We start from the raw sequence: 15,995 nt of genomic DNA on the forward strand, positions 1-15,995 counted from the left end.
GTTTCTTTGTGTTTTCTTACCATCTTCCTTTTCATCGTAGACCGGTCTCTTAGAACTATTCGCGCCCATCCTCTTCTTCCACTTGCCCCAGTGAAACATTGATGCGTGAGCTCAGATAGCATTCCTCGCCACTTAAAAAACTAGCTACAGCTCTGTATTGAACACGTTGAACAAATGCATCGCTCCGTTCTCGGTTATTATTTGTCGATGATTTTCTCTCATTTACGCACCGCGACTTTGTCTCGCTAAACCAATGAAGACGAGCGATTAGATCGGAGAGAGAGTCTCAATACTGTATTTCAAAGAAAAACACTCGGCTTGCCTATTTTTCTATTCCGTCCTCAACTGATTTAGCTATGTTCGCGGAGCTGTGCGTGGCACTTCGCCTCTCGTCGTCGTAGCTTGAGTCTCTGTCATGGATGTCAAGAACCATGCCTTTCTGCAGGTCTCGTGCTATAATGTAAGAACATTTTCAATATTACAGGAAGTTCTGCTGTATATTAAACAACTGGATTCAGTCGTTGCAAAAATGCGAATCTAATTCAGAGATTATTGGCGCCAGATCATTGAAAAGGGGGTTAATGCTGCGTTCATTTCCAAGTGGGAAGGTGGTAATTACCAGCTGTGAAGTCGTAAATTAGTGATGTGCAGTTCGAGAGCAATTTGTTTGTTTTTTCAATTACTCATATTACTGATTCGAGAGTTATGATTGGTTTTTCTGAGTGACTCGTTCATTTTAGTTGTCATTTGATCTACTAGCCGCAAAGAGTTGTACAAAAAGATTGATACACGCTCCTCCGGCTCAGTGTCACCAGAGAGGTGCTCTGACCTATGTCTCCAACCAACATACACTGAGCATAGCAAATATTAGTAACACCTTCCTAATAATTAGTTGAATTCGTCGGGGCATGGACTCTACAAGGTTCAAAAGCATTCCACAGGGATACTGGCCCATTTGACTCTAACGCTTCCCACAGTTCCGTCAAATTGGCTAGATTTCGTTTGGGTGGTGGACCATTCTTGATACACGCTGGAAACTGTTGGCCATGAAAAACCCAGCAGTGATGCAGTTCTTGACACAAACTGGTGCACCTGGCACCTACTACCATACCCTGTTCAAATGCACTTAAATATTTTGTCTTGTCCATTCACTCTCTGAATGGCACACACACAATCCATGTCTCAATTGTCTCAAGGCTTAAAACTCCTTCTTTAACCTGTCTCCTCCCCTTCATCTAAACTGATTGAACTGGATTTAACAAGTGACATCAATAGCGGATCACAGCTTTCACCTGTATTCACCTGGTCAGACGATGTCATTGAAAGAGCAGGTGTTTTTAATGTTTTGTATTCTCATTGTACAGTATATGCACGCAGGAAAATAGATCATGCTGCAGGCAACACGGCAAAGAAAGACATGCCTAGAACTGATCATTGATCGCATGGTGCAAGAATGACTTTGATTAATGGATTATTGAATGTTATGATGGACACAACATTATAGAACCAAAATATACAAAGCCTCTGCTCATCAAACTCGAACTCCAGAACGAATCATGAACTATATTGTGCTTATTACCCTCCTGGCAGTCAAGCAATGCCTTCTGCCAATAGTTGCTCACAATCTAGTCCGGTTGCGGCCACAACTAGACCTCTTTTCAGATGTATCAAGAAATACAATTATTTGTATGCCTAGCAAAAAAAATTAAAAATGTTTAAGCACACTTTTACAAGTCTCAGTCACAAATGACAGCTCCAATAAAAAGTCAGTAAAAAGAGCTGAACTTCCCATCACCATGGTAAATACCAGTTGGATGTATTCACGTGCTTTGAACTCGTTAAGAAACGCTAATGGCCAACAAGCTGCTTCAACCATAAACTAAAAGTATAGCTATCATGCTTGTAAACAAATTATAGTGTTCAGAAACCATATGAAGTTGCAGTGATGGGACAAGACTGTAACAACCAATTGGATATCACGTAATTGGGGAGAAAAAGGGGGGGAGAAAAATGAAAAAAAAAAAAACGAATAAATAATGTTTTGTCGTTACATTTAACTGCCAAAAATTGTGTTATCTAGGTAATTTCCTTAGTCGTAGGTGACGTCTGAGGTCAGCATGTGGGAGAACTCAGGGATGATAGACGAGTTTCCGACGAGAGTTGTAGGGATGTTCAAGTGGATTTTTCCCATTTGTATGTGGTAAATACCACCTTCCCACTTGGTTATGAACGCAGCATAACACGTTACTTCCTTGACCTTATGCTGCATTCATAGCAAAGTGGGAATGCGGTATTTACATCATACGACGGAAAATCCACTTGAATGCATAATTACTAGTGGGAATCTCATCTCTATCTTCCCTGAGCTCCAACTTCTCACACATGCTGACCTCTGACGTCCCCTACTAAGGAAATTACCTCGACAACAGCTTTTTCAGCAGTTAAATTAAACAACAAAACATCTATATAAGCAGTGTAGTAATATGGTTTTTGAAAACGAAAATTTGTTTACAAGCATGATAGCTGTAATTTTTGTTTATGTTTGATGCAGCTTGTTGTCCATTAGCCAATCGTCTTTTCTCAACGATTTCAAAGATGAATGCATCCAACTGATATTTCCGATTTATCAACTGGTAATTAACACCTTCCCACTTTGGTATGAACACAGCATTAGAATAGGCCACATCATGAATAGATGTGAGATTACACATAATGCTTCATCATGGCATACATTGGGAATGGGATAGGCCAGAAAAAGAAAAATGAAAGAATTATAACTTAAAATAGAATATGATAGAAAGGCATGCTATGGTTGGAATTGGATATCTAGATTTCTTAATTGAATTAATTGAATAGAATAGAAAACCCATAAGGATATTGCTTTGTAACAAAGTAGGCTTCATATAGCATGCAGATAACATATTCACAAGATATCATATCAGGTCATACAACATCACAAGACATAATGACCAGACAGACATAACAACACAGTAGTTGACGTGAGTAAGGTTTTTAAAAAGGTCAACACTTGTAAAGCCGCAGGGCCAGATGATATTCCAGGGTGTGTCCTCTGGGCATGTAAAGACCAGCTGGCAGGTGTCTTCACTGACATTTTCAACCTATCCTTGTCCCAGTCAGTAATCCCCACATGTTTACTACCTGCTGACTACCATCATTCCTGTTCCCAAAAACTCTAAGGCATCCTGTCACATCGCATCCGCCCTGTAGCACCCATATCTGTAATCATTAATTGCTTTGAATGGCTGGTTATGGCACACGTCAACTCCTTCATCCCAGACATACTGGACCCATTCCAATTTGCATACCGCCCCAACAGATCCACAGACGACGCAATCTCAATTGCACGCCACATGCCCTCTACCATCTAGAAAATAGGAATACGTATGTGAGGAAGCTGTTCATTGACGACAGCTCAGTGTTAAACACAATAGTGCTCTCCAATATCATCATCAAGCTTGGGAACCTGGGTCTGAACCCCTCCCTCTGCAACTGGTTCCTGGACTTCCTGATAGGTCAACCCCCAGTTGGTAAGAGTAGGCAACAACACCTCTGCCATGCGTACCCTCAACACGGAGGCCCCCCAGGGAGATGTGCTTAGCCCCGTCCTGTATTCTCTGTTCACCAATGACTGTGTGGCCACGAACAACTCCAACTCTATCATTAAGTTTGTTGATGACACGATGGTAGTAGGCCTAATCAGCCTACAGGGAGGAGGTCAGATACCTGGCAGTGTGGTGCCAGGACAACAACCTCTCCCTCAACGACAGCAAAACCAAGGAGCTGATCGTGGACTAGTTTCAAGTTTCAAAGTTGAATTGCCACGTGCACAGGATACACCAAGAGTAAAACAGTATAGTGGAATTGTTACCGAGCTGTTTGCCAACAATGCAGTGAAAATAATAATATACAGTTGAAGTTGGAGGTTTACATACACCTTAGCCAACTACATTTAAACTCAGTTTTTCACAATTCCTGACATTTAATCCTAGTAAAAAGTCCCTGTTTTAGAAATGTCAGAATAATAGTAGAGATGATTTTTTTCAGCTTTTATTTCTTTCATCACATTCCCAGTGGGTCAGAAGTTTACATACACTCAATTAGTATTTGGTAGCATTGCCTTTAAATTGTTTAACTTGGGTCAAACGTTTCGGGTAGCCTTCCACAAGCTTCCCACAAAAAGTTGGGTGAATTTTGGCCCATTCCTCCTGACAGAGCTGGTGTAACTGAGTCTGGTTTGTAGGCCTCCTTGCTCACATATGTTTTTTCAGTTCTGACCACAATATTTCTATAGAATTGAGGTCAGGGCTTTGTGATGGCCACTCCAATACCTTGACTTTGTTGTCCTTAGGCCATTTTGCCACAACTTTGGAAGTATGCTTGGGGTCATAGTCCATTTGGAAGACCCATTTGCGACCAAGCTTTAACTTCCTGACTGATGTTGCTTCAATATATCCACATAATTGTCCTGCCTCATGATGCCATCTATTTTGTGAAGTACACCAGTCCCTCCTGCAGCAAAGCACCCCCACAACATGATGCTGCCCCCCCTGTGCTTCACGGTTGGGATGGTGTTATTCGGCTTGCAAGTTTGAAGGTAAGTCTTGAAATACATCCACAGGTACACCTCCAATTGACTCGAATGATGACAATTAGCCTATCAGAAGCTTCTAAAGCCATGACATCATTTTCTGGAATTTTCCAAGCTGTTTAAAGGCACAGTCAACTTAGTGTATGTAAACCTCTGACCCACTGGTATTGTGATACAGTGAATTATAAGTGAAACAATCTGTCTGTAAACAAATGTTGGAAAAATGACTTGTGTCATGCACAAAGTAGATGTCCTAACCGACTTGCCAAAAAAATAGTTTGTTAACAGGAAATTTGTGGAGTGGTTGAAAAACAACTTTTAATGACTCCAACCTAAGTGTATGTAAACTTCCGACTTCAACTGTAGATAATAATAGAAAATATAATTTTAAAAAGTAATTTTAATGAAACCTACAGGAAACTGGGGCAGGTGCACATTCATATCAAGATTCTGTGTGTCCATATCACTGAGGACTTAACATGGTCCTCTCACACCAGCACAGTTGTGAAGAAGGTATTGCAGAGCATCTTCTCCCTCAGGAGGCTGAAACGATTTGGCATGGCCCCTCAGATCCTTAGGACATTTTACAGCTGTACCATCGAGAGTATCCTGACTGGTTGTATCACTGTCTGGTATGGAAACTACAGTGCACTCGACCGGAAGGCCCTACAGAGGATGGTGTGGACGGCCCAGCGCATCACTGGGGGTGAGCTCCCAGCCATCCAGGACATAGATGCCAGGCGGTGTCTGAGAAAGTTCAGAAAAATTGCCAAAAACTCCAGCCACCCAAGACATGGACTGTTCTCCATGCTCCCGTCCGGCAGATAGTACAGGTGAATCAATGCTCAGACTATTAGACTTCTAAACACCTTCTATCCCCTGGACATAGGACAGTTAAATGGTTAACAACTACTGCTCCCCCTCACACCTACCCTGCTGCTAAAATTATTATTGATTAGATGTATTACTACCACTACGCTGCTGTTCATTGATTATTGATTGCCATTACCATTAGTCTCTATCTATTTATCCTGCTACTGGTCACACAGTTTTTGAATCAATATTGTTTTCACATCATTTCAATTAAATGTTGTTGATCCACTGTGGAATAGACATTGAATTGATGTCTGTGCTCAGTGGGTATTACCAAAGAGTTTCTAAACCCATAGCCTCAACATTTCGAGACTTCCGGGAATGCTTGCTAAGCAGACCCGGCTGGAGATCACAGATATAATAATGAGACAGATATTCAGGATGTATAAATGTGAAGCATCCGCTTGGCGTTTCCACAAGCTCAGTGGCCTGCAGTAGGAGAGGATGGAACAAGATGGATTTTGGCTGACATTCTGCTAATTTTCTCATCAATGATACATTTGATCTCAATATAGTTTTCTTTTCCCAAAACTAGAATTACGTTTTATTATTTTACATTTATTTAACTAGGGAAGTCAGTTAATAAGAACAAATTCTTATTTACAATGACGGCCTACTCCGGCAAAACCCAGACGACGCTGGGCCAATTGTGCACTGCCCTATGACACTCCCAATCACTGCTTGGCTTGTTCTACCCTCTATGACTCAATTGTTCCCATTAAAAAAAATGTTGTTCCCATTTGAAACTCCTGTGGTCTATCTTGGTTGAGTTATAAAGGTCTTTGCTGAGGTTTGGGGTTCAGAGAAGTCAATGAGAGAAGTGAAACATTCTTCCTTAGTTGTTCATTTTCTCAAAATATGAAGGCACAACCTAGACTCGAGCCAATGTCTTAGGTAGTTGAACATGTTACTTGTTTTAATTTTCGTCAAAAACAACTTAAAATCGAGGGCGTAACCTTGATTTGACGGCTTGCACATGCGCAGTTTGGCGCGAGACGACCGTTAGACCCGATGACGCGTTTCTACGCATATGAGTTTAGCCAGCCAACATGAGCCAACATCGCTTACAAGCGTGATCTGGGATTTCTATTGGAGAAGCAGTTTCTGCCTACCTTCGTAGTGTAGTCTTTGGTAATAGCATTTTTTTTAAATAACTAACAAGATAGAAGAGAGCCTGTCGTTTCCAATGGGGCAAATTAATCATAGTTGGCAGAACAAGCGGCAGGGGCGGCAGGGTAGCCTAGTGGTCAGAGCGTTGAACTAATAACCGAAAGGATTAGTAACCGAAAGGTTGCAAGTGCGAATCCCCGAGCTGACAATGTACAAATCTGTCTTTTGCCCCTTAACAGTCAGTTAACCCACTTTTCCTATGCCGTCATTTAAAATAAGAATGTGTTCTTAACTGACAGTCTTAGTTTAATAAAGTTTTTAAAAAATCATTTAAAAAAACAAACAATTAGGTTGGCCGAGCCAATCACGAGCTAGTGAGATCCTATTTGAAAAATATTTTCATATATCCGTTAGGGAACGCTTTCTCTGTGAAGTGCGCGTGTGCAATAACTTGCACTTATTTTAAATAACGCAATTTGTTTTAAACTCTGGCAAAGGGTAACGTCTAAAAAACTTAGTCCACTGTTAGAAGCCTATTTTGTTATTGGAAACAGAAAACGGTATTGAGTTCAAATGTTTAATCGATGAGAAAATTAGCAGAATGTCGGCCAAAACCCATCTCGCTCCATCTTCTCCCACTGTGCTTCAGTTCATCACCATATTTGGTAGTGAGTGGAAACGCCAACCGGATGCTTCACATTTACACAGCTGGTGAAATATCAGCCATATACCATAAGTATATATATGTTCCTGCTACCAGTCATTTTCAGCCCTGTTTAAATATATATCCGCCTATCACGCCTACAATGACACACACTTTGTTTTTCGTTTCTGTCCTTATTTTTTAAGTGTTGTTTGTTTTTACTTCTGGTTTGTCTGTCAACCTTAAATTCAACCAAAACGTTCATTCTATGGGGCTAATGATTCGGAGGAGCATTTTGGTAGGCACTATTTAATTATTGACATGCCCCGTAGTTGCTAACGGTTGCCATGGCAATAGCTAATCATACGACTGGACGGCTCACTACTACTAGCTAGGTAAATAAACTAGCTTGCCTCTACAAAAGTGAAATAAACTTAATTGAGCTTGTTGATCATCCTGTAATGCATGCATTCTTATACATTTCAGTGATTGCTTGGTTTAGTATGATGAATGATGCGTTGTACAATATATTCACCAAATATGTTGGCTTGCATAGTTAGCGAGCTATCTTTAGCGAGCTGATGTTCTATTACATACGTTAGCTAACTAGCCGACAGAAATGTTACATGTCAGAAATATTCCATGTAGTCAAATTAGCTAGCGATAACAGTTATTCACAGATGCATCCAATGAGGAATGTGATTAGCCCAAAGGCCGGCAGCAGGCGATATTGAGAAAGATGATTACATCGATGTCTGGTCGATAGTTTTTACACATTCATTGCTCCCAAAGGGCCAGGGAATTAATTGGACTGTCATTGTATTTTACTGGAAGATTAGTTCATGACTGACATGTTTTTAAAAATTGTTTCTCCCTCCAGCCATCATCAGCATTGACAATCTGATTGCAAGATTACACTTTAATAATGGGCTGAAGGTTTACTAACCAACCAAAGGAGATAACAGCACAGCAACAATGTCTTCCTTAGAACCGGAAATTACTAACCTTAATTTAAGCCTAGATTGTGGTGATACTACTGTTAAAACAGAGACCCCCGCACATTCTCTTCGAGTGTGTTGGACCTATGCACGTCACTGAATATGTCACATCTGACACCCTATATTTAAGCATAAGAAATTGAAAATATGTTGTGGATTGCATTTTGAAGAATACTAAGTTAAAAGTAGGTCAAGCAGGTGATTCTGATGCTCTCGCTTTCAAGAATAGTCTTTGTTATTCATAGCTGACTTTATCCTCTATCTTCCTGTTGTCTTTAATAATTTGTATCTTGAAGGTAATGAAATATCCATTCTTCCGGATACGCTGTTCATCAGTTTGTCAAACTAACCACACCGAGATCTCTGAAATAATCAAATCACATCCTTTCCTGTGGAAATTATTCTGCACAGGAATTATAGGCTAGTTTGTATAGGCCTATCAGTCAAAATATTTGTCTGTAGATTGTGAATGTGCTGTGGAATCGAATGTATTAATTTATTAATTGGTTGATGCAGATGTCTGAAAATGTTAGAAAGGAATCCAATCACAGAGCTTCCACTGAAATTGGGTTAGTTGAACTTTGTCCGTTTTTCCCCCGTTGTCCTTTAAACAAGAACATCACTGCATTGCATCAACAGTCTTCACTGACTTTGACAGTATTTTGGGATATGTCCCTCTCAGGATGCTTGGACCTCATTTCCTTTACTTGAAGAGTGGGTTGTGAGTGTGACATGATGTTTTTCCCCAGCTCATTCTTCAGTAACCCATCTCCAGCTATTTCTGACATACAGTGCCTTGTGAAAGTATTCGGCCCCCTTGAACTTTGCGACCTCTTGCCACATTTCAGGCTTCAAACATAAAGATATAAAACTGTATTTTTTGTGAAGAATCAACAACAAGTGGGACACAATCATGAAGTGGAACGACATTTATTGGATATTTCAAACTTTTTTAACAAATCAAAAACTGAAAAATTGGGCGTGCAAAATTATTCAGCCCCTTTACTTTCAGTGCAGCAAACTCTCTCCAGAAGTTCAGTGAGGATCTCTGAATGATCCAATGTTGACCTAAATGACTAATGATGATAAATACAATCCACCTGTGTGTAATCAAGTCTCCGTATAAATGCACCTGCACTGTGATAGTCTCAGAGGTCCGTTAAAAGCGCAGAGAGCATCATGAAGAACAAGGAACACACCAGGCAGGTCCTAGATACTGTTGTGAAGAAGTTTAAAGCCGGATTTGGATACAAAAAGATTTCCCAAGTTTAAACATCCCAAGGAGCACTGTGCAAGCGATAATATTGAAATGGAAGGAGTATCAGACCACTGCAAATCTACCAAGACCTGGCCGTCCCTCTAGACTTTCAGCTCATACAAGGAGAAGACTGATCAGAGACGCAGCCAAGAGGCCCATGATCACTCTGGATGAACTGCAGAGATCTACAGCTGAGGTTGGAGACTCTGTCCATAGGACAACAATCAGTCGTATATTGCACAAATCTGGCCTTTATGGAAGAGTGGCAAGAAGAAAGCCATTTCTTAAAGATATCCATAAAAAGTGTCGTTTTAAAGTTTGCCACAAGCCACCTGGGAGACACACCAAACATGTGGAAGAAGGTGCTCTGGTCAGATGAAACCAAAATTGAACTTTTTGACAACAATGCAAAACGTTATGTTTGGAGTAAAAGCAACACAGCTCATCACCCTGAACACACCATCTCCACTGTCAAACATGGTGGTGGCAGCATCATGGTTTGGGCCTGCTTTTCTTCAGCAGGGACAGGGCAGATGGTTAAAATTGATGGGAAGATGGATGGAGCCAAACACAGGACCATTCTGGAAGAGAACCTGATGGAGTCTGCAAAAGACCTGAGACTGGGACGGAGATTTTGTCTTCCAACAAGACAATGATCCAAAACATAAAGCAAAATCTACAATGGAATGATTCAAAAATAAACATATCCAGGTGTTAGAATGGCCAAGGCAAAGTCCAGACCTGAATCCAATCGAGAATCTGTGGAAAGAACTGAAAACTGCTGTTCACAAATGCTCTCCATCCAACCTCACTGAGCTCGAGCTGTTTTGCAAGGAGGAATGGGGGAAAAATTCAGTCTCTCGATGTGCAAAACTGATAGAGACATACCCCAAGCGACTTACAGCTGTAATCGCAGCAAAAGGTGGCGTTACAAAGTATTAACTTAAGGGGGCTGAATAATTTTGCACGCCCAATTTTTCAGTTTTTGATTTGTTAAAAAAGTTTGAAATATCCAATAAATGTCGTTCCACTTCATGATTGTGTCCCACTTGTTGTTGATTCTTCACAAAAAAATACAGTTTTATATCTTTATGTTTGAAGCCTGAAATGTGGCAAGAGGTCGCAAAGTTCAAGGGGGCCGAATACTTTCGCAAGGCACTGTATGTGTTTGTATTTCTCAGGTAACGCAATTACTCTCAAGGACCTGAGTCTGAGGCATTGCCCCGTCACATTTCCGCCTCAAGAGGTTGTGCAGCAGGGCCTCCACTGCATCGGTTAGCGTGCAGAACTCACTTCCAGGTGAATGCTAACAATAGCTGTAGTGTCACCTGATTAAGTTGGACAATGCGACAGTGGTCTGCACCCTTCTGAACACATCCACCACTGTCTGTTATTATGCATAAGAAAAGCCTGGCCACCAAAATAGCTCCTTGCCCTGGTTCCACTTCAGCGGTGTGACTCTGTTTCCTTTTTAGACGGCGTGTGCAGCAGGCAGACTTTATGTGCATTTATCTACACATTCATATTTTTAGCCAGATGAAAACGATCCATAACCCATGTGCTTCTAACAGAGGCACTTTGACATCAACCACTGGCTAGTAGTGCCTATGGCTAATCAGCATGACTAGTCAAGTCACCCCACAGCACAAAGCCTACACCTAGAACAAAGGGTTCCTTGTATCTTTATATATTTATGTTATTAAAAAAGAGGTTCAAGGCTCACTGTCTCTGGTAAAGTCATTTAGTCTCGATGGATATTATTTTGTCACTACCAGGGCAATATGCTGGCATTCAGATCATGTCATACCAGATTTCATCATGTTATTTAATGGATGAGAGGACATGCTTACTATAGGCTCATTACAGTTTTGTCTTTTCATCGGGCATTCACACCAACCATTTTACACTGTGAAACATTTATTTCAGCATTGATGCAAAGGATCCACCTTGGTCAAGAGTTAAAATGAAAATAGGACAATTGTTGCATAATTGTTTGCATAGGAAGTGACTAAAATGTATTATTTTGCTGCCATAATAGTTTTCATGGAAAGTTCTTAATGTTTTGGTTGCAGACATACCCCCGGTGGAGAAGCTACAGTTGACAGAGCTTGTGAAGTCCAGTTTGGACCTCTGTGAAGAGGTGGTGTATGACGACGAGCAGCAGAGGTTCAGAGAACCTGTCCAAATGGACAGAGCTGAGTTTGGCTATGGTCTCCCTCTTTCACGCCTCCCTAGAGCAGCAGAGGGCTGACACACCCCCTGCCCGTCATTAAAAGTTAAAAGTCAAAAAGGTTAATCGTCTCTTATGGGAGAAATGACAGGCATCTGGTAACTGCAGATCTAGGGGGAGGACTTGGTAGTTTAGTGTCCTCTCCTGAACTGGTTTTAACCAGATTGACCACTATGTTCAGTGCAGTGGTCAGTATGGGTTATGAGGAAAGCAATGATGGGTGAAAGCAATATGTTGGATGCCTTCTCTGGGGAATTCAATGCAGTGAAGGAAAGTAGACAAGGAGAGGGAGCCATTCTAGACTAATAGGCGAGGTGGAAAATACAGCATGGACAGTGTAAGTATTTTTATGACAGTCTTTGAGGAGAAGGCCTAGCGATAAATTCGCCCAGGCTCTGCAGGGACACGGTCCTTCTGAGAGCAATAAAAAATAAAACATTTTCTTTCGATTCATTTATTTGTCAGAAAGAAAGAGATTACCGGTGGAAATATATTTCCAGAGCTCCCTCCGTTTGACATGCAGTACTGGAAGAGGTCAGAGGGAGAGAAGACTGGCTGCAATGAACAAAGTAGGAAGTAAGTTATTACTGTTTGATTTTACAGATCCCAAGCAGAAGTATCTCACATCAGTTTACCTCCTTTGACTCCCTACTGCTTTTGTGGCCTTTCAAATCATGTGAATTACTCACAGCAGTTGAGGCTAGTGGAAGGAGGTATAGGATGGGCTCATTGTAATCGCTGGAATGGTGTAAATGGAACAGAGTCAAACAAGTGGTTTCCATATGTTTGATACCGTTCCATTTATTCCATTCCAGTCATTACAATGAGCCCGTCCTCCTACAGTTCTTCCCACCAGCCTCCACTGACATACCGTATATAGTTGCCTGCCAACTATGTAATACCACGGGTGCGAGATATCTTTCACTCTCCTTGCAGTTTCAGAAAGCAGGGGGGTATTGTGTCAAATTGGTGTTCGATGAAATCCCAGAAAGGGAGGGATCAATATTATGTGCCGCAAAAAGCCAATGACAATGCCAATAAGGGGTAGGTAAAGATATGCAGAAAGATCTAAGAGCAGCTTTTCCACAATCATAACCTAAACAAGATTAAACTTTAGATCAGTGTTTATAGGGTACTTGAATCCTCACTGTGCTTTGTATGGCCCCTGCCTTTCTTTGTCCCTTAGAGACCAAGAGCTCCTCAAGAAATGACGTACTCATGCTAGGACCATGCAGGAGAGGAACATCTTAGAGCACAAGCAAGAAAGGTGTGAGAGACATATGAGAGGGGAGGTATGCTTGTTGTGTATGTATGCTTTCACTACATTCTAATTTTGTAATCCACTATTTTTTTCACGTACCTGAAGTACACTTCTCAACCAGAAGAGGGCAACATAACAGTCTGGGGAAAGGGTTTCACAGTCATTGGAAAGAGAAAATTAGAATTAGAAGAATGCTTTCAGTTCTGTTCTTGTCCTAAGAAAACTGTCTGAGAGACTGACTTGAGTCCTTGTTTCCATTCTGGGTGAGCAGACGTTGAAAAAGATGGCTGTGCAGGCCTTGCAGACACTAAGCTGAAGCTGTCCAGGTTGGAAATAGTGACAGGCCTAGCTAGCGATGGAACACTGTGCCTCCAGTATGCAGTCATCCTGCAGTCCGATGTCACCAGGGAGCCCCCCCCCCCTCCCCCCACTTCAGTACGAACCACAACTTATCAGAACCAGGGTATTGTGATGCCCTGTCACTCACCAGAACCAGGGTATAGTGATGCCCTGTCACTCAACAGCACCAGGGTATAGTGATGCCCTGTCACTCAAAGCAACCCATTGCTGTATTTACATTTTTATACATAGATTTGTATTCTTTTTCAAGCATGGGTTTAAAGCACAGCAATTCATTATAAAGGTGGTGGAAACAGCATTTAAATACATGATTTACAAAGTCCAAAACATAATTCCAGAGTGTTATTATTCTAGTACAAGACCAAAATAATATGTATGTAGTTTGCAAACAATTCCCCACATTTTCTCCAGCATTCACTGGTTGTTTCTGGTCTTATGTTCACCATTTTGTCTGGAGTTAGAAAGTACCTACTAATAATTTCCCATAGATATCCTCTCCATATGGTTGAGTGTGTAATGGTATGAGCATTCCTACAGACTGCCTCCTGAGTTTCCTTTTCAATGTTCTCCCCAAGTTCAGATTCCCACTTGCACCTAGTTTGCAGAGTATTGTTCTGTGTCATGGCGGCAATAGATTGGAATAGATTTGTTATTTGTTTTACTATTTGTTGCACTTTTCTGAGTATTGATTAGGTGTGTTTCTATGGGAGAGGGCTCACTCTTCATTTTGACCAAGTTTGGGTGTTTCAGTAAATTGTCTCTTAGCTGTAAATAGCTAAATAAATCCGACTTTGGCAAATGGAAGTTTGAACTTCAATTTCACCAATTTTTTATTTCACCTTCATTTAACCAGGTAGGCAAGTTGAGAACAAGTTCTCATTTACAATTGCGACCTGCCCAAGATAAAGCAAAGCAGTTCGACACATACAACAGCACAGAGTTACACATGGAGTAAAACAAACATACAGTAGAAAAATAAGTCTATATACAATGTGAGCAAATGAGGTGAGATGAGGTAAAGGCAAAAAAAAGGCCATGGTGGCAAAGTAAATACAATATAGCAAGTAAAACACTGGAATGGTAGATTTGCAGTGGAAGAATGTGCAAAGTAGAGATAGAAATAATGGGGTGCAAAGGAGCAAAATAAATAAATACATTAGGGAGAGAGGTCGTTGTTTGGGCTAAATTATAGATGGGCCTATGTACAGATGCAGTAATCTGTGAGCTGCTCTGACAGCTGGTGCTTAAAGCTAGTGAGGGAGATTCCAGTTTCAGAGATTTTTGTAGTTCGTTCCAGTCATTGGAAGGCAGAGAACTGGAAGGAGAGGCGACCAGAGAGATATACCTGCTGGAGCGCGTGCTACAGGTGGGTGCTGCTATGGTGACCAGCGAGCTGAGATAAGGGGGGACTTTACCTAGCAGGGTCTTGTAGATGACCCGGAGCCAGTGGGTTTGGCGACGAGTATGAAGCGAGGGCCAGCCAACGAGAGCGTACAGGTCGCAGTGGTGGGTAGTGTATGGGGCTTTGGTGACAAAACGGACGGCACTGTGATAGACTGCATCCAATTGATTGAGTAGGGTATTGGAGGCTATTTTGTAAATGACATCGCCGAAGTCGATCGGTAGGATGGTCAGTTTTACAAGGGTATGTTTGGCAGCATGAGTGAAGGATGCTTTGTTGTGAAATAGGAAGCCAATTCTAGATTTAACTTTGGATTAGAGATGGTTGATGTGAGTCGGGAAGGAGAGTTTACAGTCTTACAGTCTAATCTAAATGATTTAAACATAGCTGTATATCCAATATCTATGTGCCAGGATAGTAGTCACTGAATGTCCTGTCATCTATCCTTAACTTACTATAAGCTCACAGTTTCGGTTATACAAAGAAAATACCAGCTTTCTATAGAAATTAATCTATTTTCATGTTACATGTACCGCTGTCTCTATGTAGTGGTGGGGTCAAAACCCTCAACCCCCTACCAAAGAGGATCCAGAGATAGAGATTGTTCCTGTACACATTGAAGCCTGGTATGATGTACCTAACAGGTCTACTCGATAGTTACACTGTTGCAATAACCCACTGGGCACACACTGGTTGATTCAACATCGTTTCCACAGCATTTCATCAAAATTACGTTGAACCTACGTGGAATAGACATTCCATTGACTTCTGTGCCCAATGGCAGATAATTCAAAGATGTTCAGAGACATCTAGTGGAAAGAGGGTGCTTGTACAGCCATCTCTTTTGTTCATAGCATATATTTTGTCCCCTCTGTGAAATACTTTTGTTCAGCTGATTGTTTTAATGAATTAAACCCCAGTATTTTACATGCTAAGAGTACACCCCAGTATTTTACATGCTAAGATGATAATGACAACCACATATAGTGGTACATAACTAAGGTAATCTTTAGTTTGTGGATTGGTAGTTCATTTGACCCTTAACCATTGTGACCTCAGGGTGGCCTGAGACAGGGAGTTGGAGCGGCGTATCAGGAGCCATGTTCAGATGATGAAGGAGGCCCAGGGGCACTGGCCAAGAGGAGATTAAAGCTGCAAGACAAGATATGGAGGAAGTATGTTACTTTTCTACTGTAGGTCACACTTTATTTGGATAGTCTGGATTTTCATCAACAAGTCAATAATTTTCAG

The 15,995-nt window shown here is 41.2% G+C and overlaps 1 protein-coding gene across 1 annotated transcript in view; it reads right to left on the reverse strand.

Moving 5' to 3' along the window:
* The window catches only part of LOC135512437 (serine/threonine-protein kinase 32C-like), a 94,124-nt gene extending 93,577 nt beyond the window's left edge, over positions 1–547 (reverse strand). Inside the window, exon 1 of the mRNA XM_064934464.1 lies at positions 21–547. Coding sequence (XP_064790536.1) covers positions 21–99 — 79 coding nt within the window. The 5' untranslated portion in view covers positions 100–547. The remainder of the gene's footprint in view (positions 1–20) is intronic.
* Positions 548–15,995: the final 15,448 nt, after the last annotated feature.

The sequence above is a fragment of the Oncorhynchus masou genome, chromosome 24 (genome assembly GCF_036934945.1).
Source record: "Oncorhynchus masou masou isolate Uvic2021 chromosome 24, UVic_Omas_1.1, whole genome shotgun sequence".
In the NCBI taxonomy this organism is placed as follows: Eukaryota; Metazoa; Chordata; class Actinopteri; order Salmoniformes; family Salmonidae; genus Oncorhynchus; species Oncorhynchus masou.